Source organism: Staurois parvus, unplaced genomic scaffold (assembly GCF_062004578.1).
Source record: "Staurois parvus isolate SC_StPar_1 unplaced genomic scaffold, SC_StPar_1.0 ptg000389l, whole genome shotgun sequence".
Classification (NCBI taxonomy): domain Eukaryota; kingdom Metazoa; phylum Chordata; class Amphibia; order Anura; family Ranidae; genus Staurois; species Staurois parvus.
The window spans coordinates 3400463-3426925 of record NW_028318185.1 but is presented as its reverse complement, the minus strand read 5'-3'; the positions used below and the strand labels follow the sequence as shown (position 1 = coordinate 3426925).

The 26463-nt window shown below is 44.7% G+C and overlaps 1 protein-coding gene across 1 annotated transcript in view; it reads right to left on the bottom strand.

Annotated features, from left to right (window-relative positions):
- TG (thyroglobulin) overlaps window positions 1-26463 on the bottom strand; it is a 439344-nt gene that overhangs the window by 302069 nt on the left and 110812 nt on the right. The window contains exons 19-20 of the mRNA XM_089685945.1: window positions 17972-18128; window positions 3378-3593 (exon numbers count right to left, since the gene is read on the bottom strand). Coding sequence (XP_089542071.1) covers window positions 3378-3593; window positions 17972-18128 — 373 coding nt within the window. The remainder of the gene's footprint in view (window positions 1-3377; window positions 3594-17971; window positions 18129-26463) is intronic.

Here is a 26463-nt window from a genome sequence, read left to right as displayed (position 1 = left end):
TAGCTTTTATTTCCATCCACACAAATGCATTGGGAACACGACACATTCTATTCCAAATCAAAACATGAAGAAAAATAGATCAAATTTGTGTTGTTCCTCTAAAAAAATGGAAGAAAAGTGAATATTAGACGGTTCAATAAAATCGCAGTGTTTGTATTCTTCTTTACAAACTCAAACATTCACTATATAAACTGAAAAATGTTTGAAGATTTTGCTTTCCTTTGAATGACTTCATGAATATTTGGTTGTAGTCGCACTGTTTCTGAGAACTGCTGTACATCTGTGTTGCATGGAGTCACCCAACTTCTGGCCCCTGTGATCAGGTATTCCAGCCCAGGATGATTGGACGACATTCCACAGTTCTTCTCTATTTCTTGGTTTTGCCTCAGAAACTGCATTTTTGATGTCACCCCCACAAGTTTTCTATTGGATTAAGATCTGGGGATTGGGCTGGCCACTCCATAACGTCCATCTTGTTGGTCTGGAACCAAGATGTTGCACTTTTACTGGTGTGTTTGGGGTCGTTGTCTTGTTGGAACACCCATTTCAAGGGCATTCCCTCTTCAGCAAAAGGCAGCATGACCTCTTCAAGTATTCTGATGTATTCAAACTGATCCATGATCCCTGGTATGCGATAAATAGGCCCAACACCGTAGTATGAGAGACATCCCCATATCATGATGCTTGCACCACCATGCTTCACTGTCTTCACAGTGTACTGTGGCTTGAATTCAGTGTTTGGGGGTCGTCTGACAAACTGTCTCCGGCCACTAGACCCAAAAAGAACAATCTTACGTTCATCAGTCCGCAAAATATTGCGCCATTTCTCTTTAGGCCAGTCAATGTGCTCTTTGGCAAATTGTATCCTCTTCAGCACGTCTTTTTTTCAACAGTGGGACTTTGCGGGGACTTCTTGCAGATAGCTTGGCTTCACATAGGCGTCTTCTAATTGTAACAGTCCTCACAGGGAACTTTACACCTTCTTTCATCTTCCTGGAGCTGATTGTTGGCTGAGTCCGCGCCATTTTGGCTATTCTTCTATCCATTGGAATGGTAGTTTTTCGCTTTCTTCCACGTCTTTCAGGTTTTGGTTGCCATTTTAAAGCATTTGCGATCATTTTAGCTGAGCAGCCGATCATTTTCTGCACTTCTTTATATGTTTTCCCCTCTCCAATCAACTTTTTAAACAAGGTACGCTGTTCTTCTGAACAATGTCTGGAACGACCCATTTTCCTCAGAATTTCAGAGAGAAATGCACTGTAACCAGCATGTACAACATTTGCTGCCTTCCTTCCTTAAATAAGGGCAATAATTGCCACCTGTTTTTCAAAGAATGAATGACCTCACTAATAGAACTCCACATTGCTATTATTTTGAACATGCCCCTTTCAATTAGTGATTCAATGACACAGAATCAGCAGCATGCATGTCATGACTGTTGGGTCTGTTGGATTTCTAATACTCTACTACACCTGCTAGTAAATTATTTGCCGTGTAGAAATATCATTTCTACCAAAAACAGTGATTGATCCGGTTAGTGATGTCTGACTGCTGTTATTTTGAACACAACTGTTTTATATATATATATATATATATATATATATATATATATATATATATATATATAAATAAAATATACCTTTTTATGATATGATCCATTATCAACAAACAATTGACCATGCCAGTGATAAGTATGTGTACTATTGTTCTCTCAGGGTTAGGGCAGCTTATCAGCTGGAGCTTCTCATTTCTTCCCCTTGGCCCTGACATAAACCTGCCAGGTTGGTACAGCTGACCAAGCCTATGAGGTGTTCCGCATCTCTCAGAATATATGTTGTCCAGGGGCTGGTTGGATTCTGACTGCAAGTCTCTAGCTATTTAAATATTTACATATTCCTAACAGAAAATATGCTTTAAAATAAGCCTGCATTGATCTCTGTAGTCAAAACTAATTTGGAGTAATTCATATTCAAAGTTCACAGTATGAGCAGTGAAGTCTTTCAAGCAAGGTATCAGCACTTTGTTTCTCCTCTTCCTGTGCACATACTCTGGGTGTACATTAGAGATTAAAAAAATGGCAGGTCATGAAGTCACCACAGGTGGGTGGTAACTGAGCTATATGGAAGAACCTGAACTTTAGGGAATTCATTTCTCCACAACACCTACAGTTACAGTGGCCAGTAAGGGCTTGTTTGAAATTTGCTGCTTGATGAAATGGAACTTGAAATTAAGTTCCTTTTTCTTCAGCTCCTCTCCTTTAGCAAACGGTTTGGTAATGTTAGGCAGAGTAAATGCCTTTAATCTTGGGGCAGTCTGCCAATTCCTGGTTTCTCACCTAGGCAAGGACAACATAGGGATCAGTCACCATGGACATCCCAGGAGGCAGTGTTTCAGTGAGATAAAAAGGTAGCAGAGCACCCTGCATCATGTCTGTGCATATGCGAGATCTCGCTAATCTGTAGACATGTTGCAGGCTGTGTATACACCCATACGGCTGCCTATTTTTACTGCCCCATCCTTCTTCCCCCAAATAAGTGAACTTGGCCTTACACCAACAACAACTGTATCAGTGGAGCCATGGGGTGATTTATTCCATCAATATCTACCATAGCTGAAATATTTGTTTTGGGTGTAACAATCCTTTAAAGGTCTAGACAGTTTTCTTTTTCTTTGGATAGAGTAGGGAAGAGACTGATTCACTGTCAGGTTTTTAATGCTATCCGGGGATCCATTGAGGAGATTTCCCTTCACTTACAGTGAAGGAAATAAGTATTTGATCCCCTGCTGATTTTGAATGTCTGCCCACTCACAAAAAGATGATCAGTCTAAAAATCGAATGGTAGGTGTATTGTAACACTGAGAGACAGAATAGCAACAAAAAATTCAAAAGAAATGCATGTCTAACAAATTATGCACTGATTTGCATGTTCATGAGGGAAATAATGAGTTCACACTACTGCAACCTGAAAGTCGTGCAACTTTCAGTGCAACTTTGCCAAGCAAGTTGAGTACTGCTTTGATGTGACTTTGAAGTGAATTTCAGGGAATGCCGGGCAATCTTCCTGTAATGTCGGATCCAAATCACAATAATTTAGATGAGGATCCAACTTGGAGACAACTTCCATTACAGTCTATGGGAAAAGTCAGATAGAAGTCGCCTTGAAGTAGTCCAGGAACTTTTTCTAAAGTCGGAGCGACTTCAGTAGTGCTCATAAAGACAACTCTCGTTGATTAACATAGGATTTCACATGTCAGGTGACTTGGGGGTCTCACAAGTCGGATCCCAAGTCACAGCAGTGTGAACTGAGCCTTAATAGGCAGGAATATCCGACTTTGTACATTGACCTTTATCTCCACCCCAGAGAAGTCGTACATACCACATCCAGCACCGTTCCCAATTTCATCTTCCCGAGAATTCAGCAACTTCTGGAATCCTTTAGCACAGCCTAGTCTGACCTGTGTGGAGGAGTCTTTAGGGAGGAAATCAGACTTGTCTGCCACAAAGAGCTTGGAATCTAAATCCAGGGAATAGCTGCCAGATCCGATAACTGATAACAGGCGTCCAACCATGTTTTCCACCGCAAGCGCATTCTCTGTGTAGGGAAAGAAAATCAGAACTAGAAAAGTAAAGACATATGTAAAGATGATTATTGGTAAAGCTGACAAATGTTATCCACTTTCATTGTCATGGCCGGATCTAGGGGGTTGCTGGGGTGGGCTATGCCCTTCCCCCCAGATTTTAGTTGTGCCCCCGAAAAGCCAACCCCAACCTGCCACTATACTACCACTATACTCCCCAACCTGCCACTATGCTGCCCTAATCGGACACTATACCACCCTAGTCTGATACTTTACCACCCTAGTCTGATACTTTACCACCCTAGTCTGATACTTTACCACCCTAGTCTGACACTATACAGATCTCAGTTATGCATTGTGTTGGGAGGAGGAGCTCTGCTGCCTGTGCCCAGTCTGTATGCAGTGCAGGGATGGGAGAAGAAGCTGTGTTCCTGTCTTCTACCCTGCCTGCAGTGACCCCTCTCCTCTTCCCTGCCAGGAGTGACCCCTGTTCTCTGCCCTGCCAGCAGTGACCCCTGTCCTCTGCTCTGCATGCAGTGACCTGTCCTCTGCCCTGCCAGGAGTGACCCCTGTCCTCTGCCCTGCCAGGAGTGACCCCTGTCCTCTGCCCTGCCAGGAGTGACCCCTGTCCTCTGCCCTGCCAGGAGTGACCCCTGTCCTCTGCCCTGCCAGGAGTGACCCCTGTCCTCTGCCCTGCCAGGAGTGACCCCTGTCCTCTGCCCTGCCAGGAGTGACCCCTGTCCTCTGCCCTGCCAGGAGTGACCCCTGTCCTCTGCCCTGCCTGCAGTGACCCCTATCCTCTGCCTTGCCTGCAGTAACCTCTGTCCTCTGCCCTGCCAGGAGTGACCCGTCTTCTGCGCTTCTAGTAGTGACCCGCCTTCTGCACTTCCAGCAGTGACCCCTATCTTCTGCCCTGCTAGCAGTGACCCCTGTCTTCTGCACTTCCAGCAGTGACCCCTGTCCTCTGACCTGCTAGCAGTGACCCCTGTCTTCTGCGCTTCTAGCAGTGACCCCTGTCTTCTGCGCTTCTGGCAGTGACCCCTGTCTTCTGCGCTTCCAGCAGTGACCCCTGTCTTCTGCCCTGCTAGCAGTGACCCCTATCTTCTGCCCTGCTAGCAGTGACCCCTGTCTTCTGCGCTTCTAGCAGTGACCCCTGTCTTCTGCGCTTCTAGCAGTGACCCCTGTCTTCTGCGCTTCTAGCAGTGACCCCTGTCTTCTGCACTTCCAGCAGTGACCCCTGTCTTCTGCGCTTCTAGCAGTGACCCCTGTCTTCTGCACTTCCAGCAGTGACCCCTATCTTCTGCCCTGCTAGCAGTGACCCCTATCTTCTGCCCTGCCAGCAGTGACCCCTATCTTCTGCCCTACCAGCAGTGACCCCTATCTTCTGCCCTGCCAGCAGTGACCCCTATCTTCTGCCCTGCTAGCAGTGACCCCTATCTTCTGCCCTGCTAGCAGTGACCTCTATCTTCTGCCCTGCTAGCAGTGACCCCTATCTTCTGCCCTGCTAGCAGTGACCCCTATCTTCTGCCCTACTAGCAGTGACCTCTATCTTCTGCCCTACCAGCAGTGACCCCTATCTTCTGCCCTGCCAGCAGTGACCCCTATCTTCTGCCCTACCAGCAGTGACCCCTATCTTCTGCCCTGCCAGCAGTGACCCCTATCTTCTGCCCTACCAGCAGTGACCCCTATCTTCTGCCCTGCCAGCAGTGACCCCTATCTTCTGCCCTACCAGCAGTGACCCCTATCTTCTGCCCTGCCAGCAGTGACCCCTATCTTCTGCCCTACTAGCAGTGACCCCTATCTTCTGCCCTACCAGCAGTGACCCCTATCTTCTGCCCTGCTAGCAGTGACCCCTATCTTCTGCCCTACCAGCAGTGACCCCTATCTTCTGCCCTGCCAGCAGTGACCCCTATCTTCTGCCCTACCAGCAGGGACCCCTATCTTCTGCCCTGCCAGCAGTGACCCCTATCTTCTGCCCTACTAGCAGTGACCCCTATCTTCTGCCCTACCAGCAGTGACCCCTATCTTCTGCCCTGCCAGCAGTGACCCCTATCTTCTGCCCTGCTAGCAGTGACCCCTATCTTCTGCCCTGCTAGCAGTGACCCCTGTCTTCTGCACTTCCAGCAGTGACTCCTGTCTTCTGCTCTGCTAACCGCTGACCCTTCGCCCTCCCTGACATTTTTTAATGCACCCCCACATCGGACAGGCTAGATCTGTCCCTGTCGTGGGGCCAAAAGGTGGATCTAAGTCTGACTTTCTAAATAAATAAAATTAATGATAGACAATATGATGGCAAAAAACAGCTTTTAAGCTCTGTTCTGCCAGTGATAGTGACTTTGTCTAGGCTGAGATGATGTCATCAGTCTGCTACAGGCAGGAGAAAGATTTTCCTGTCTTCTCCTCTCTACTGATCAAACTGTACATTGTACCTGTGTAGCCTGTCAAAAGGTGAGAAACTGCAGCAAGGGCTGATCTGTGTCAGGCATTTGTGAACACAAGCAAGAGCCTCAGGCTCCATGCACATGGGGCGTTTTAATAAGGCTGGCAACATTAGCTGTGTAAAGTCGCATTAAAAACGTGAGTTTTTCAGTGTTTAGCATTTTTGTATTAGCGCTTAGCAACTTTTTTTCGCATTTGCATTCTTTAGCATTTTTTAGAGGGTTTTTTTTTTTTTTTTTTTTTTTTAGAGGATTTTGTTTCTATAGACCTCCATGGAAACGCTGCAGAAAAGCCTGTATTGTGTTTTTTTATGCATCTTTGAGGCGTTTTAAATATGCCTAGCAACAAGAAAATGGAAAAAAAAAGAAAAAAAAAATACAAAACGCATCAAAAACACAAAACGTAACGCAAAACACAATGCAGAAATGCCTGAAACGCAACCTGCATAGGTGTGAAGCTAGCATTATTACATAGATAGGAAAGTATATTTCCTTCTTTTAAACTTTTTTTTTTTTAACAGTTCTTCAGTTACTCCGTTTCCATGCCTAGGTAAATGACGTCATACACCCCATGAGTCTTCAGGAGGGGAGGAGGAGCTAACCCAGCTAGACACGCCCTCTTATCTGCCTGCCTGAGCTAAGGGCAGATGGATTCCAGGAATAAATGCTACATGACTCATCTGCCCTAACTCAAGATGGCCATGGGGGGAAACACTAGGGGGATGTTTTTGAAAGTTATTTCTCAACAAAATAAAGCACAGAGACATGGGTGGAGTGGGGGCGGGGGTGCCTTGAATATTAAAAAGTAAAGTGTTACTGAACCCCGAACCCTGCATTCAATATATCCGGTCTCCCCGGACCCTGCATTCACTATATCTGCTCTCCCTGGACCCTGCATTCACTATATCTGCTCTCCCCGGACCCTGCATTCACTATATCTGCTCTCCCCGGACCCTGCATTCACTATATCTGCTCTCCCCGGACCCTGCATTCACTATATCTGCTCTCCCCGGACCCTGCATTCACTATATCTGCTCTCCCCAAGCCCTGCATTCACTATATCTGGTCTCCCCAGACTCTGCATTCATTATATCCGGTCTCCCCGGACCCTGCATTCACTATATCTGGTCTCCCCGGACTCTGCATTCACTATATCTGGTCTCCCAGGACCCTGCATTCACTATATCTGGTCTCCCAGGACCCTGCATTCACTATATCCGGTCTCCCCGGGCCCTGCATTCACTATATCCGGTCTCCCCGGGCCCTGCATTCACTATATCCGGTCTCCCCGGGCCCTGCATTCACTATATCCGGTCTCCCCGGGCCCTGCATTCACTATATCCGGTCTCCCCGGACCCTGCATTCACTATATCCGGACTCCCCGGACCCTGCATTCACTATATCCGGACTCCCCGGACCCTGCATTCACTATATCCGGACTCCCCAGACTCTGCATTCACTATATCTGGTCTCCCAGGACCCTGCATTCACTATATCTGGTCTCCCAGGACTCTGCATTCATTATATCCGGTCTCCCAGGACCCTGCATTCACTATATCTGGTCTCCCCGGACCCTGCATTCACTATATCTAGTCTCCCCAGACTCTGCATTCACTATATCTGGTCTCCCAGGACCCTGCATTCACTATATCTGCTCTCCCTGGACCCTGCATTCACTATATCCGGTCTCCCCGGACCCTGCATTCACTATATCTGCTCTCCCCAGACCCTGCATTCACTATATCCGGTCTCCCCGGACCCTGCATTCACTATATCTGGTCTCCCCGGACCCTGCATTCACTATATCCGGTCTCCCCGGACCCTGCATTCACTATATCCGGTCTCCCCGGACCCTGCATTCACTATATCCGGTCTCCCCGGACCCTGCATTCACTATATCTGGTCTCCCACAGTACACACAACATGGAAATGCAATTATTTTAGTAAATATAAACTGCTAAATACTATTTCTCATCAGCAGTTAGAGCAGTCTTGTGACTTCTATCAGTATCCAGCAGAGCACTGATTAAAGCTTGTAGGAGGAGTTTCAATCTCCCCTGATTGTCCTATGAGGTTGCGTGACCCCTGACACTCTGTCAGGACAGTGCTGATTGGCCTTGTGCTGATCACATGCACTCTCCCAAAAAAAAAAAAAACTATCTAGCAATACACACCAAACAGCATGTGTAGCTTGTCCGCAAATCTCTGTTCTGTCAGCAAATGGATTGGTGACAGTAGAAGATGGGGAGGATCAGAGAAGACAGGATCAAACAGCCTTTTTACACAATGCAGAGGATTAACCCCTTAGGTCCCACAGTGAGTATAACAAGCATGCTTTACTGCATATACAGACTGATTTTACTGTTGTGCGTTTAGTAACACTTTAAGTCTAGGTTCACACCTAAGTGTTTTGCGGTGCATTTTGCGTTTTGCAGAAACACACTACAGTCCATTTAATATGATTTCCTATGGAACACGTTCACATCTCCGCGTTTCAACTGGTGCCTTTTTTGGAAAGGGTCAGGGACTTTTTTAAATGCAAAACGTTGCTTTTTGGTTCGATAGACTTCAATGGAGACGCTGCAGAAATGCATGTAGTGCGTTTTTGATGCGTTTTGCATTTTAATCTGCCCAGAAACAAGCTGGGAAAAAAATGCAAAACACACCAAAAATGCGTCAAAAACGCACCACAAAAAGCACTGCAGAAATGGATGAGACGCAAACTGCATTGGCTAATAGTGCTCAGACGCAGTGACTTTCCACTTTAAAAGGTGTTTTGTTTTATAGGTCTGCCTGGTGTTCTGCAAAATGTGGCCTCCCATTCCGGGGCGGACTGACAACTCATGGGGCCCCCGGGCAATAGGGGATCATGGGGCCCCTGTGTCCTTGCCCAAACTCAAAAAAAGCCTATGAAAAAGGTACCAGGGGCATCTCATCGGGGCCCCCTATTGACCCCGGGCAGTGCCTGAGTTTCCAAATGGTCAGTCCGCCCCTGCTCCCATTACAGGTTTCCTTCTGAAAATGCTAGTTTCTTGGCTGCCGTGTTGATTTAATGGCTTCAGTCATTTTGACTCGTGTTACTGAATTCTGTGCTTTTTCCAGAGTCGTTTTTTATAAATCCACAATTAAAACCAGCCCGGCCGGCTTCACAATCACAACGCACTCCACATCAACCCAAACATCTGCTACTAAAATATCCACGGATAATTCGATTTTTGCGCTGAAAAAAGAAACATTGTCACAGAATGTAAGTCAAGTCCGTTTTTGTGTTACCAGGAAGGACCAAATCTGAAAAATCTGTCTGTTCAGATGAGGAATTTCCTTTCTATTCAGATTTGTTCAGAGAATTAGAACATATAAGTTGCAATGAGAGATTTCACAATCACATTTTTTTTTCTGTGTAGTTATGTAGCTGTTTTTGCTGGTTTTTGTTTTGTTTGTTTGTTTTTTTTCTTTTAGATGTCTACATTTCTTATTAATGTTGTCTCTTAGCACCTTACAAACCCTTTAGATTGTAAGCTCACACAGGGGCGGACTGACCATTTGTTAACTTGGGCACTGCCCGAGGGCCCGGGGTCAGTAGGGGGCCCCATGAAATGCCCCTGGTACCTTTTTCATAGGCTTTTTTGAGTTTGGGCAAGGACACAGGGGCCCCATGATCCCCTATTGCCCAGGGGCCCCATGAGTTGTCAGTCCACCCCTGAGCTCACATACTGTGGTCAGGACTTTACTCTCTCACTGACACCCTCCAGCAGAACAGATACAATGAGGAATAAAGTCCTGACTACAGTAAAAATGTGCTTGCAATCTAAGGGCTAGTTCACACTAGATGCAGTTCAGTGCGCTTTATTTCTGCATAAAAAAAGCATGCGCAGTGTATTTTATTTATTTATTTATCTCAGGTACTTATATAGCGCCGTCAATTTACGAAGCGCTTTACATATATAATGTACATTCACATCAGTCCCTAACCCTCAAGGGGTGTACAATCTAAGGTCCCTAACTCACATTCATACATACACATACTAGGGACAATTTATACAGGAGCCAATTAACCTACCAGCATGTCTTTGGAGTGTAGGAGGAAACTGGAGTAACCGGAGGAAACCCACACAGGCACAGAGAGAACATGCAAACTCCAGGCAGGTGGTGCCGTGGTTGGGATTTGAACCAATGACCCTAGTACTGCTAGGCAGAAGTGCTAACCATTTAGCCACTGTGCTGCCTCTATGTATTAAAATGGCCCTAGGTCACACAAGTACAGTCAGTTCCAGTAAGTTTCCAGTGCAGAAGAAAAAGTAGAACATGCTGCATTTTTTCTGCACAGAACCATACTGGAACATGGCAAACTGCATCAAAACTGCACCGGAACTGCGCGTGGTGTGAACTGTAAGCAAAAACGTGTCCAGAGTGCATTTTTGTAATGTGAACTGGCCCTCGTTCACACTTGACTTTTTTTTTCAACTCTTGCCAAACGCCCCTATAGCATTTAACAAGCATTGGTCCGGCGTTTGTGGAGAGTTTTAACGCTCCGCAAACGCTCCAAAAACGCCATATGCGCGGTTTAGCGGCGGTTGCTAGGCGGTTGCCAAGCGTTAAAAACGCCCCACAAACGCCTATAATGAAGTTTGAATGGTGTTAACGTTCCGCAAACGCCTCGCAAACGCACCGCAAATGCCGGCCGGGCGTTTTACGGAACGGCACCATAGACTTGAATAGGAGGCTTCAACTCCTGCTGACTCGACCAGAGGCGTCCGTTTTGCCACAACCAGGGGCGGACTGACCATTTGGAAGCTCTGGCACTGCCCGAGGGCCCGGGGTCAATAGGGGGCCCCATGAGATGCCCCTGGTACCTTTTTCATAGGCTTTTTTGAGTTTGGGAAAGGACACAGGGGCCCCATGATCCCCTATTGCCCGGGGGCTCCATGAGTTGTCAGTCCGCCCCTTGCCGCGACGCTAACGCTCCCGTGTGAACATCACAATGTGCTGCAATGTGCAGAATTTTCCGAGGCATTTGGAAAACGGTAAAAACGCTTCCCAAACGCCTGTCTACCGCTTGCTGACAAGGCTAGTGTGAACGTAGCCTTAAAGTGTTTGTAAGGTGCTAAGAGATAACATTAATAAGAAATGTAGACATCTAAAAACAAAAAAGAAAAAAAAGAAACAACAAAAAAATGGCTACATAGCTAAACGGGAAAAAGAAATTCTAGACAGTGATTGTGAAATCAGATTTTATCTTTTCTGGTGACAAAAAAAAAGTGACAAAGTCAATTTTGCGTCAATAAATGTCCTCTCTCACTGACATCCTCCAGAAGAAATGATACAATGAGGAATAAAGTCCTGACTACAGTAAAAATGTGCTTACAATCTGAAAGGGTTTGTAAGGTGCTACAAGATAACATTAATAAGAAATGTAAACATCTAAAAACAGAAACAACAAAACAAAAGGCTACATAGCTACACAAAGTCAATTTTGCCTCAATAAATGTCCTGTCTCACTGACACCCTCCAGAAGAAAAGATAAAAAAAAAAATTCTAGACAGTGATTGTGAAATCTCTCATTGCAACGTATTTGTTCTTCTAATTCCCTGAATAGGAAGGAAATTCTCCATCCCAAAAGACAGATTTTTCAGATTCTATCTTTTCTGGTGACAAAAAAAAAAGTGACAAAGTCAATTTTGCGTCAATAAATGTATTGTCTCACTGACACCCTCCAGAAGAAAATATACAATACAGTCCTGACTACAGTAAAAAATGTGCTTGCAATCTAAAAGGGTTTGTAAGGTGCTACAAGATAACATTAATAAGAAATGTAGACATCTAAAAACAAAAACAACAAAAAAACAGCTACATAGCTACACAGGGACGTTGTTACTTTTTTTTTGTCACCAGGAAAGCTAAAATCTGAAAAATCTGCCTGTTCAGATTAATACTTTCCTTTCAACTCAGATTTAATCATTCAAAGAACTCGAAGAACAAAAAAGAGTTGCAATGAGGGATTTCACAAAATTTCACAATTATAGCCTAGAAAGTATTTTTTTCTGTATAGATATGCTTTTTTTTAAATGTATTTCTTTTAAGATGTCTATATGTGTTATTAATATCTTTTTATATCACCTTACAAACCCTTTAGACTGCAAGCTCACATAGTCAAGACTTAATGTATCTTTTCTCCGCAAGGGTGTTTAGCTGTACAATTTCAAGAACTTGGATGAGTAAATATATTGGTTTTAAAGTTGACTTCACCATTGGCAAAATTTTGGTATCCCCCCCCCCCCAAAAAAAAAAAATTACTGCATGCACAACTTCTTCCAGCGCAGGGGGTGACAGAAATTACCACTTGGCAACGCTTCTGTTTGAATGGAACTAAACGAAATTTCATTTGTGGCCATAGGGGTGTGCAGACTATAGCATTAGGGTGTGCACCCCAAAACTCAAACACACGTGTATGTGTATGTGTGTGTGTGTGTGTGTCAGGCCACAAAGTGGTAGGCCATGTAAAATGACACAGCAGCATCGGCGCATGCTGAAGCGCACAGAAGTCAGCAACTGTCTGCAGAGTCAATAGCTAAAGACCTCCATACTTCATGTGGCCTTCAGATTAGCACAACAACAGTGCGTAGAGAGCTTCATGGAATGGGTTTCCATGGCCGAGCAGCTGCATCTAAGCCTCACATCACCAAGTGCAATGCAAAGCTTCGGATGCAGTGGTGTAAAGCATGCCACCTCTGGACTCTAGAGTAGTGGAGACATGTTCTCTGGAGTGACCAATCACGCTTCTCTGTCTGGCAATCTGATGGACATGTCTGGGTTTGGGGGATGCCAGGAGAACGTTACTTGCCTGACTGCATTGTGCCAAGTGTAAAGTTTGGTGGAGGGGGATTATGGTGTGGGGTTGTTTTTCAGGGGTTGGGCTTGGTCCCTAGTTCCAGTGAAGGGAAATCTTGAGGTGTCACCATACCAAGACATTTTGGACAATTTCATGGTCCCACTTTGTGGGAAGAGTTTGGGGATGGAACTTGACTGGCCTTTCCAGCCATCATTATGTTATTAAAAAACATCGGCCAGTTTTGATGAATGATCAAATTTTGGGTCCTATGTTATTGCTATTTTCAGTTGAGGAGGGTAACCTTAGAAACAAATTGGCACCGAATGTGCCTGATCCACCTACTAGGCCGGTATTTTTTGGTCACATGAATGGTTATCATTTATGCAGGAAGTGTAAAGCATGCCAATTTCATTCCTTCAGAGGGAGGAAAATAACCAATTTTATATCTGCGCAAACTGATAAAACATATGAGATACATTCGTTTATTTCAAGCGCAACCAAAAATGTGTCCTTGTGGTTTAGAGTATGTTGAACATACTACACGGGGCCCTTCATGTCCATTTAGGTAAACATACTGCTAACATAAGGAAGGGCTATAAAGAACACAGCGTATCCAAACATTAATTAATAATAACCCCTGAGGGTATAAGATTCATTGCAGTGGAGAAATATATCCCTAACTGGAGAGGTAGTAATGCCAAAAGAATGATTTCAAAAGCCGAAACTAGTTGCATTTACTGACTTAAGACCTATTCCCCTTTGGTTTTAAACAGAGGCGTCCCTAGGGTTGGTGTCACCCGGTACGGTAACACATGGTGTCACCCCTCCAGAGAGGAAGGAGCGGTGCCAGTGTAGAGGTAACATGAGTATCCCTTGAAGATATGTATCCTCTGAAGCAACTGCGCATGTGCCGGTTTCAGGCCGAAGAAACCGATCTCCGACTTTAGCACAGAGCTTCCACAGCTAACCCCTTACAGGCTGCAAACCACTGAAGCTGATCCCACGGATCACTATGGGTTGCAAGATCAGTTAACTCCGTGTAGGTTGAACATATACGGGGTTAACTGATCTTGCAACCCATAGTGATCCGCGGGATCAGCTTCAGTGGTTTTCAGCCTGTAAGGGGTTAACTGTGGCAGCTCTGTGCTAAAGTCGGCAATCGGCTTCTTCGGCCTGAAAACGGCACATGCGCAGTTGCTTCAGGGGATACATATCTTCACGGGATATTCATTTTACCGCTACACCGGGGGCAGCTGTCACTGTGCCAGGAGTCCAGGATCACCCCAATAACTGGCCAGGACCTTCACAGAGCCCTCGGCTGGCATCCTACTCCTGTGATGGTGTCACCCGGTGCGGCCCGCACCCCCCTAGGGAATCCACTAGGTTTGAATATTGAGTGGGACATTAATTGCTTTATTAATACCAGTTAAATTTTGACTCGCTCTAACGTGTTTCTTCCCTTGTACTGTATATTTATGATATTGGGTCTGTACAATTTTATATTAGAATTTCAGTTATAGAGGAATAACTTTTTAATTATTTTATGTTTTACACCTTTTAGTTGTTTTTAACTATCTTAATTTTTGGCTTATATATTTCAGCCACTGGATGGCGTTATGGCATATTCAAGCAGTAGCCACATTTTTTGACAGGCCTTAGATCATTTAGCCATTAGATGGCGTTATGGTGTATCCACAAACCATTTGTTTTATAATGGATATTTCACTTTGATGTGTTTTGGCGCCATATGATTTTTTATCACTAGATGGCTCCATTGGATATCAGTGTTGTTAGATTGGCTGTTCATATATGGTAGTCTAATCATGCTGCAGGTGTTTGTACACCTCCCCCGCGGCTTTAAACCAATGGTGCTGATCCTCTATGGCTGTTCGCCACTATATAAGAATGTGTAGTGGCGTGTGTGCGTGCCCCTGATGGCGTCACATATGACGAAACGCGTAGGTCAGAGCCATGTACATACGCTACCACGCATGCGCAACCGGCCGGCGGGCATCTTAGATGCTGGAATGACCTGTTCTTTTGTTTGTACATGCTGAATTGTGCCTTTCACCATGTGAGTACAATCTTTATTCAATAAACTTTATATCTTTAATGGTTTTACACTATGTGGATACATCTTTTATTACATGTATTGCGCCATGACTTCTTAGTCTAATATCTCACCTGGGAACGGTTGGATCTATTGGAGGATTATTTGTCATTTCCTTGGGTGTATCGTATAATTCCCTTGATGTTAACTAAAATATCCCATAAAGTGCAGATTGACCACTCCTAGTAGGGTTCACATTATTATTATTACATCAAGTTTATATAGCGCCAAAGGGTTTGCTCAGCGCTGTACAATAGAGGGGGGGACAATACATGAAATAGTACAGCAACTACAAACAGCACACAAGGGGATAGAGGGCCCTACTCTTTTGAGCTTACAATCTAGGAGGGAGGGGGTAGTGGTACAGGAGGAAGTGGCTGTGGGGGATGGAGTGGTAGGAGGAATGAAGGAGAACGGCTGTTAGGTGAGGGTGGGGTAGGCTTCCCTGAAGAGGTGGGTTTTCAGGGAGCGCCTGAAGGTGAGGAGGGAAGGTGACAGTCTGATGGATTGGGGTAGTGAGTTCCAGAGGATGGGGGAGGACCTGGAGAAGTCTTGCAGTTGTGCGTGGGAGGAGGAGACCAGGGAGCAAGATAGAAGAAGGCCCCGTGAAGAGCGAAGGGTACGGGTAGGGTGGTACCTGGGAATCAGGTTGGTGAGGTAGTTAGGGGCAGTGTTGTGAATGGCTTTGTAGGTCAGAGTGAATTGAATGAGTTTGAATTTAATGCGTTGGGCAATAGGGAGTCAGTGGAGGGAATGACAGAGGGGGGTGGCAGAGGTGGAGCGGCTGGTGAGGTGGATGAGTCTAGCCGCTGAGTTCAGGATGGTCTGAAGCGGGGAGAGCCTGCACTGGGGTAGGCCGGTGAGGAGGGAGTTGCAGTAGTCGAGGCGTGAGATAATCATGGATTTTGGTAAGCCTTGCATGTGAGTGGATGGTGTCACATTGGCTGCCTTTGGAAGCCTTCTGATCTCACCATGGTTTTGGGACTGCTGTATTCTGATTCCACCATATAAATATATCATCTATGGACACTTTGTGATTAAGTTGTATTCATTCTCACACATTATCATCACTATGATTCATTAATTTTGTTTGATATAGTTGAGCTCTGCACTATATTTGAATAATGTAGGTATAAGGGTTCATGTTCCCTGCTGGTTGGAAAGCTCTAGCTCTGACTCCGCAGGGGGTGTGATTAAGCAGGAGATCGTGTGAAACGCATTAACAGGTCCTGTATTCATGTCCTGGTGTTCTGTGTGTCCTATGGATTATTAAATACACACTATATTCATCTATCCTCCTGTGTGTGGCTGACCCTTCTTCCTTTTGCATCAGCAGGGGGTGTGTCAGAGATCTGCAGAGAGACCGCTGCTTCCCCACAGAGAGAGCAAGAGTCCTTCTCTACAGTACCTGAAATGTGTTAACCACTTGCCGCCCAGCCACCGCATATAAACGGCAGCAGGGCGGCACTCGTAGGCAAAAGCACGTTTTAAAACGGCTGCCTTCAAAACAGGTAGGGGGCGCACGTGCCCTACCTGTCCCGCGGGTGTCAGCCGCCGGGTCACGGCCGGTTTTTACCGGCCGTTTTCCCGCGATTGACAGGGATCGCTGACACAGAGCAGGGCTGCATTGTTTACACACAGCCCTGTTCTGTGAGAAGCTGCAGAGTTTCTCTCCCTCGATCAGCTCCCCCCTCCCTCCCCCTGTCCAGTACACACCCCCGCCCCCTAGCAAAACACTCCCCTTACACAGCAAATTCTAAAAATGTTAACCCCTTCCTCCCCAGTGACATTAGTACAGTTTCAGTGGTTTTTTTTCACTGATCACTGTATTGGTGTCACTGGGGATGTCAGTGACCCCAAGTCAGTTCCCCCCCCAGTGTCAAAATGTCCGCCGCAGTCCCGCAGTCCTGCCATAAGTCGCTGGTCGCCGCCATATGTCGCTGATTTCCGCCATATGTCGCTGATCGGCGCCATTATTAGTATAAATAAAAATTTAAAATTCCAGTATCTTTCCCGCCATTTGTAAACGCTATAACTTTCACGTAAACCAATTAATTTACACGTATTGGGATTTTTTTTTAGCAAAGACATGTCACAGAATGCTTTTTGGCAGAAATTTATGACTAAATTTGATTTTTGCATTTTTTTTTTACTGGACATGTTTTATAGCAAAGAGTCCAAAATATTGTTTTTTTTTCCTCAAAATTGTCAGCCTTTTTTTTTATAGCGCAAAAAATAAAAACCGCACAGGCGATCAAATACCACCGAAAAAAAGCTCAATTTGTGGGGAAAAAAAGGATGTAAATTTCATTTATGTACCATATTGCATGACCGCGCAATTGTCCGTTAAACTAGCGCAGCGCTGTATAGCAAAAAATGGTGTAAATTGCAGTATCTATACCATAGTTTGTAGACGCTATAACTGTCACACAAAGCAATCAATATACACTTATTGGGATTTTTTTACCAAAAACATGGAGCAGAATACATTTTGGCTTAAATGTATAACCAACTTTGAGTTTACTATATATTTTTTATAGCTGAAAGTAAAAAATATTGTTTTTCTTCAAAATTTTTGGCCTTTTTTTGTTTATAGCGTGAAAAATAAAAAGCGCACAGGTGATCAAATTACACTGAAAGAAAGCTCTATTTGTGTGAAAAAAAGGAGGTAAATTTCGTTTGGGTGCAGCATTGCATGACCGCGCAATTATTAGTTGAATTAGTGCAGCGCCGAGTAGCAAAAAGATGCCTGTAAGGGGGGTAAATCCTCTGGAGGGCAAGTGGTTAATGTGGGCTCTAAACTTCCTCAGCATACGCAAATTAACTTCTGGTATTTAATGCATACCTTGCAATAACAAGCAGGGTCTGCCTTATAAATCAGGGCCCCTTCCCCTAAGTTTCAAGCTGTGATTTGTAGGGGAGGGGGGGTGCCCTCATTTATTAGGTGGACCTTCATTTTTTTTTAGCCCAAAGTTTTGTTAAAGCATTTGCATCTGTCATTAAAATAACATTTACCGATATCAAGTAAAGTGGGCAGAGAGGATTCCTGGATTTCATATATCTGGGCTGTCCAGGTCACATTTACTCCCATACGAGTAGAAGTCAAACATTCGACGTGGATGGTGGAATCATCACACAGGGGTATGGTACCCTGACCTCCGAACGTGTTCACCTGTCCAAGAGAGAGCAGACACAGAAAGTAGAGGAGAAGAATCATCAAAGACTATTCATCGTAACAGAGACTTGTTTTACTTAAAGTTCTATTTTTCAGATGTGAATGTAATAACTCAAAGCTGTCCACACGTTACAGGTTTCTTAAAGCGGAAATAAACTCTCTCAATCAACATGAACTATTTTTAATTCTTATGCTGCTAGCCAGGGCTGCTGTTTGAAACCACGAGGCCCCATACAGCCAACCTGACAGGGCCCCCCGTCAAAGGAAAAAAAAAAAAAAAACATAGTTTACTAAGCTTCAGTTATGAATGAACACAGTGAATGATCGGTAGCAATCACTCATTGTGTTCTTTCAGAAAAGGAAGGGGCTGGTAAATGTGACATATTTACCGGACCTTTCCCCCACTCTTCATTCTGAAGAATCCTATTGTGTGCTTGCAGCTGCTGGTTGGAAGGACAGGAGGGAAGCTGGCAGCACTGTGTTGGGGAATGACACTGGGGGGCCTGGGCAGCAGGGAGAAATGTATGGTGCACAGGGAGGGTGATAGTTGCACCAGGGGGGAAATGACTGGAACTAATCCCCTGTATGGCTCGCTGCAGCAACTGAAAGCCAGCAAAAGGGAGAGGAGAAGAGGCTAGCTTTCAGCTGCTGCAGAGAGAGCCATACAGGGGATTGGTTCCAGTAATTGCCCCCCATGCCGATCACCCTTTTTGCCCACATCCGATTAACCCAGCTACTTGGGCCTCTGTTTGCCTGGGCCCCGTACAGAAGGACTGGTGGTACCCCCTTATCCACAACCCTGCTGCTAGCCTTAGTAACTAGGTAGGAAGGTATATTATATTTAGACAGAGGATTAAATGTTCTGGTGCACTCAACAGAAAAAGCAGTGGCCTCTGCGGTGTTTGTCACAATATATTACCCAAAATGGGGACCTACAAGCTGGGGTCGGCAAATGATTATAAATGGTAAAGGTGCATAAATTGGTCCATATGTGAGTCCATAGAAACGATAGCTTGACTTAGGGGCTGCCAGCCTCTTTTCTCTTATCTTCCACAGGTATATTATACTTACTTGTTTTAGCCTTTTTTTTTTTCCCACTTTTCTTGCATTGCTTCCTGGTTTCTGATCTAGGCCACAATGATGTCATACATGCCAGAAGTATTTTATCTGGAGTCGAGGTGGGGCGGAGGGGAGGAGGGGCTTGCTCACCTAAGAACACCCTCATGCCTGAGCTAAGGGCAGATGGATTCCAGAAAGTAAATACTACATGTTAGGGATCCGGGTGTGACCAGAAATGTGTGGACTGACACAGGGAAGTAGCAGGCTTCAAGAACACAGGCGTAGTCAGGGCTGGAGAGGTGGAATGGTCAGGCAGGCCGTTTGGTACTGTTAAGCCGCCTGGCAGAGTCTCTAGCAGCCCACCGCACGGACGCCCTCAGGGCGCGGGGCCTAAGTCCCAGCCTGCTGTTCACCAGGGCCCCTGATGGTGGGGATGGACTTGGTGCAGACTGCAACCAGGTCGCGACCCCCCGAGTGCGACCTGCGGTGGTAGAGAGTACTGACAGGGGAGTGCAGGAACGGAATCTAATTAGGAAGAGGCAGACAGATACACTGGTCTGATCCGAGCCGGATGGATGGATGGAAGGTCGGGTACAGTATGCATGGTCAGACAGGCCGAGTCGGTATTATGCAGGCAGCGAGGTACAAGAGGAGCGGGCTAAGAATGGTCAGGTCACAAGCCAGGTTCAGCAGGGTGCGAGCAAATACAGTACCAGGGATCAGACGGAAGAGTAGCCAGGCAAGCCAGGGGTTAAACAGGAGAAGAGCAGGATCAGTAACAAGCAGAGGTCGGCAACGGAGTATACAGCAACACAGGACCAGGATACAGGATACAAGGGCTCATGGGAAACATTTACACCAAGGCACAGATCACAGGCCTGGTCATTCCTTAACCGCTTGCCGCCCTGCCACTGTGTATATATGTGTGCAGGGCGGCAGTGGAGCGCAAAACCACATTTTAAAACGGGTTCCGTGCTCCCGACACTTTCGCCGGGCAGGGGGCGCGCGCGCGCTCCCGACGACCCGCGGGTGACACGATTTGATCCAGGAGGGATCAATCATTAGATTTCAGCCAGTGATTTCTGGCTGAAATCACATGATCGGTCCCTGTCCTATCCTGTCCTGTGTTGACATATACACAGGGCAGGATATGATGTCATTCTTCTCTGCCTGGACACATTCCGTTCCAGACAGAGAAGAAGACACAGTAAAAGTGAGTACACAAGCACTACACTACAGTTAGAACACACCTAGGACACATTTAACCCCCTGATCGCCCCCCCCCCAATTAACCCCTTCACTGCCCTGTCACCAGTGTCACTGATCAGTGAAGCGATTTTTACTGATCAGTGTCGCTGGCGACTTCCGATAGAGTTAGCGCCCCTCCCAAATAGCGCCAGTTTGCCCGCCAGTACACCAGTAATCCCGTTTAACCCCTTGATCGCCCCCCCCCCAGTTAACCCCTTCACTGCCCTGTCACCAGTGTCACTGATCAGTGAACCAATTTTTACTGATCACTGTATCAGTGTCGCTGGCGACTTCCGATAGAGTTAGCGCCCCTCCCAGATAGCGCCAGTTTGCCCGCCAGTACACCAGTAATCCCATTTCACCCCTTGATTGCCCCCCCCCCCCAGTTAACCCCTTCACTGCCCTGTCACCAGTGTCACTGATCAGTGAACCGATTTTTACTGATCACTGTATCAGTGTCGCTGGCGACTTCCGATAGTGTTAGCGCCCCTCCCAGATAGCGCCAGATTGCCCGCCAGCACACCAGTAATCCCGTTTAACCCCTTAATCGCCCCCCCCCCCCCAGTTAACCCCTTCACTGCCCTGTCACCAGTGTCACTGATCAGTGAACCAATTTTTACTGATCACTGTATCAGTGTCGCTGGCGACTTCCGATAGTGTTAGCGCCCCTCCCAGATAGCGCCAGATTGCCCGCTAATACACCAATAATCCTGTCTAACCCCTTGATCGCCCCCCCCTGAGTTGACTCCTTCACTGCCCTGTCACCAGTGTCATTGATCAGTGAACAGATTTTTACTGATCACTGTATCAGTGTCGCTGGCGACTTCCGATAGTGTTAGCGCCCCTCCCAGATAGCGCCAGTTTGCCCGCTAGTGCACCAGAAATCCCATTTAACCCCTTGATCGCCCCCTTCCCCCCCCCAGTTAACCCCTTCACTGCCCTGTCACCAGTGTCATTGATTACAGTGAACAGATTTTTACTGATCACTGTATTAGTGTCACTGGTGACTTCCGATAGTGTTAGCGCCCCTCCTAGATAGCGCCAGTTTGCCCGCTAATGCACGGGATTTTTTTTACCAAAAATGTAGCAGAATACATTTTGGCTTAAATTTATGACTAACTTTGAGTTTACGATATATTTTTTATAGCTGAAAGTAGAAAATATTGTTTTTTTTCAAAATTTTCATGGTTTTTTTGTTTATAGCGCAAAAAATAAAAAGCACACAGGTGATCAAATACCACCAAAAGAAAGCTCTATTTGTGTGAAAAAAAGGACGTAAATTTTGTTTGGGTACAGCATTGCATGACCGCGAAATTATCATTTGAATTAGTGCAGCGCTGTATAGCAAAAAAAGGCATAAATTACAGTTTCTATACCATAGTTTGTAGACCCTATAACTTTCACACAAAGCAATCAATATACACTTATTGGGATTTTTTTTACCAAAAACATGGAGCAGAATACATTTTGGTTTAAATTTATGACTAACTTTGAGTTTACGATATATTTTTTATAGCTGAAAGTAGAAAATATTGGTTTTTTTTCAAAATTTTCGTGGTTTTTTTGTTTATAGCGCAAAAAATAAAAAGCGCACAGGTGATCAAATACCACCAAAAGAAAGCTCTATTTGTGTGAAAAAAAGGACATAAATTTCATTTGGGTACAGCATTGCATGACCGCGCAATTATCATTTGAATTAGTGCAGCGCCAAACAGCAAAAAAAGGCCTGGTCATTAAGGGGGGTAAATCCTCTGGGGCTCAAGTGGTTAAATACACCTGCTGTAATCAGCCCCAGGTGTTGGCTGACTGCAGAAGTGAGCTTCTGGCTGCTGAGAGCACCCGCTGGTCAGCCCTGGTACTGCAGCCCACACGGAAGGTGAGTCCCACCACCAGTGCTGAGTCCATTCCTGACGCTACATAAATCATCTGCCCTTACTCAAGATGGCCGTGGCTAGAAATGCTAGAGAGGTGTTTTTCAAAGTGATTTCTCAACAATATCAAGCATAGAGACATGGATGGATGGATGAGTTTGCTTTGAATGTTAAAAATTAATAAATAGTGTTTTTCAGTTTGTGGTGCTCAGATGCAGGTAAGTTCCACTTTAACAGCTAGACGTAGAGCGCACACAAATATGTGGCCTCTCGGCGTCTGGGCCTTGACACCAAGTGGCCGCATATTTGTGTACCTTTTGAAAATACATATGTGCTGACAGCGTGTGCCCTGCCCGCTCCCAGCACATATGTCCATGACTCACGGAAAGTTCCCAATCTCCCCTTGCGATTGGGACCTTTTCCGATCATGTGACCGTCTTGACAGCAAATCACGGCGGTCACATGACCCTAAAACCCCGCCCCACCTCCCAGCTTCTGAAACCTCTTAAAGGGCTGCTAGGCGCCAGTGCAAAGGGGTTAAAGAGGTGTTAAACCCAACTTCAGAACTTTGCCCTATAACCCTTTAGCTGCCAGAACCAATTTTTTTTGTGTTTTTTAGCACAAATGTTTTAGGCTTGAAGATTGCATAAACTCCAAAAACATTTTATAATTTCGGAAAGCATACACCCTAGAGAATAAAATAGTGGTTCGTCCAATTTTTTATGTCATACAATATTACCGCAAAGATCAAAGAAACACAACATTTCAGTAAAAAATACAGGTAATTTTAGGGCACACAAATACAATAAATTAACCAAGATGAGGTTGCACAAGTAAATAAATACCCAACATATCTTTAACCGCATCCTGCCCTCCCACCTGCAATGTACTGCGGACGTTGGGCAGCTACAGGCAAAGTGACATACAGGTACGTCGCTCTCATTGTACCAACACAATGCTCCCCACCCGCGACTGCTGTGTCCGATGGACTCTGAATTCTAAAGAGTGTGCAGTGGAAAAATGTGTCTCCAACTTACAAGCCGACCTCAATGCACTGTTTAATTGGGCAACTATGTGGCAAATGAGGTTTAATGTTGATAAATGTAAAGTTCTGCACTTGGAGGCTAGGAATATGCATGCATCATACATACTGGGGGGGGGGGGAAACTGAGGGGATCAATGGTGGAGAAGGATCTGGGGGTTCTGGTAGATCACAAGCTTAATAATGGCATGCAATGCCAAGCTGCAGATTCTAAAGTGAGCAAAATCCTCTCTCGTATTAAAAGAGGTATAGACTCCAGAGAGAGATATAATTTCCCCCCGGTACAAATCATTCGTAATACCTCATCTGGAATATGCAGTTCAGTTTTGGGCACAAATTCACAAAAAGAACTTTAGGGAACTGGAGAAAGTGCAGAGAAGGGCAACCAAACTGATAAGAGGCATGGAGGAGATCAGCTATGAGGAAAGATTAGAGGAACTGAATTTATTTTCTCTTGTGAAGAGGAGATTAATGGGGGATATGATCTCCATGTATAATACATAAGGGGGGATATGATCTCCATGTATAATACATAAGGGGGGATATGATCTCCATGTATAAAACATAAGGGGGGATATGATCTCCATGTATAACACATAAGGGGGGGATATGATCACCATGTATAAAACATAAGGGGGGATATGATCTCCATGTATAATACATAAGGGGGGATATGATCACCATGTATAATACATAAGGGGGGATATGATCACCATGTATAATACATAAGGGGGATATGATCTCCATGTATAATACATAAGGGGAGATATGATCTCCATGTATAATACATAAGGGGGGATATGATCTCCATGTATAATACATAAGGGGGGATATGATCTCCATGTATAATACATAAGGGGGATATGATCTCCATTTATAATACATAAGGGTGGATATGATCTCCATGTATAATACATAAGGGGGGATATGATCACCATGTATAATACATAAGGGGGGATATGATCTCCATGTATAATACATAAGGGGGGATATGATCACCATGTATAATACATAAGGGGGATATGATCTCCATGTATAATACATAAGGGGAGATATGATCTCCATGTATAATACATAAGGGGGATATGATCTCCATGTATAATACATAAGGGGGATATGATCTCCATGTATAATACATAAGGGGGGGGATATGATCTCCATGTATAATACATAAGGGGGGTATGATCACCATGTATAATACATAAGGGGGGATATGATCTCCATGTATAATACATAAGAGGGGATATGATCTCCATGTATAATACATAAGGGGGGATATGATCTCCATGTATAATACCTAAGTGGGGGGTATGATCTCCATGTATAATACATAAGGGGGGATATGATCTCCATGTATAATACATAAGGGGGGATATGATCTCCATGTATAATACATAAGGGGGGATATGATCTCCATGTATAATACATAAGGGGGATATGATCACCATGTATAATACATAAGGGGGGATATGATCTCCATGTATAATACATAAGGGGGGATATGATCTCCATGTATAATACATAAGGGGGGGGGGGTATGATCTCCATGTATAATACATAAGGGGGGATATGATCTCCATGTATAATACATAAGGGGGGATATGATCACCATGTATAATACATAAGGGGAGATATGATCACCATGTATAATACATAAGGGGGATATGATCTCCATGTATAATACATAAGGGGGGATATGATCTCCATGTATAATACATAAGGGGGGTATGATCACCATGTATAATACATAAGGGGGGATATGATCTCCATGTATAATACATAAGGGGGGATATGATCTCCATGTATAATACATAAGGGGGATATGATCACCATGTATAATACATAAGGGGGGATATGATCTCCATGTATAATACATAAGGGGGGATATGATCTCCATGTATAATACATAAGGGGGGATATGATCTCCATGTATAATACATAAGGGGGATATGATCTCCATGTATAATACATAAGGGGGGGGGGGTATGATCTCCATGTATAATACATAAGGGGGGGGGGTATGATCACCATGTATAATACATAAGGGGGGATATGATCTCCATGTATAATACATAAGGGGGGATATGATCACCATGTATAATACATAAGAGGGGATATGATCTCCATGTATAATACCTAAGTGGGGGGTATGATCTCCATGTATAATACATAAGGGGGGATATGATCTCCATGTATAATACATAAGGGGGGGGTATGATCACCATGTATAATGCATAAGGGGGGATATGATCTCCATGTATAATACATAAGGGGGATATGATCTCCATGTATAATACATAAGGGGGGATATGATCTCCATGTATAATACATAAGGGGGGATATGATCTCCATGTATAATACATAAGGGGGGATATGATCTCCATGTATAATACATAAGGGGGGATATGATCTCCATGTATAAATACATCAGTGGTTCATATAGTGAACTCGGTGTAGAGTTATTCACCATGAGGTCATCACAGAGGACAAGGGGGCACTCTTTACGTCTCGAGGAAAAGAAATGTAATCTCCAAACACAGAAAGGTTTCTTCACAGTGAGAGCTGTGAAAATGTGGAATAGACTCCCTCAAGAGTTGGTTCTGGCAAGCTCAGTGGATTGCTTTAAAAAAGTCCTGGATTCTTTCTTAGATACACAGAATATAACTGGATATAACATTTATAGGTAAAGTTGATCCAGGGAATATCCGATTGCCTCTCGGGGGATCAGGAAGGAATTTTTTCCCCTGCAGGAGCAAATTGGATCATGCTTTGCTGGTTTTTTTGCCTTCCTCTGCATCAACCGTGGGTGTAGGATTATAACTATTTTTTTTTATAGTTGAACTGGATGGATGTTTGTCTTTTTTCAGCCAGACTATGTAACTATATGTAACTATGTATTTATCCCCAAAGATTTGCGTTTGAAAAATCGCTGCGCAAATACTATGTGACGTAAAAAAAATTTCAAAACCCACCATTTTATTCTATAGAGCCTCTCTAGGGCCTGCTTTAAAAAATATATATAATGTTTGGGGGTTCATAGTAATTCTCTAGCAAAAAATAGTTTTTTTATGTGAACAAAAAGTGTCAGAAAAGGCTTGATCTTCAACAGTGG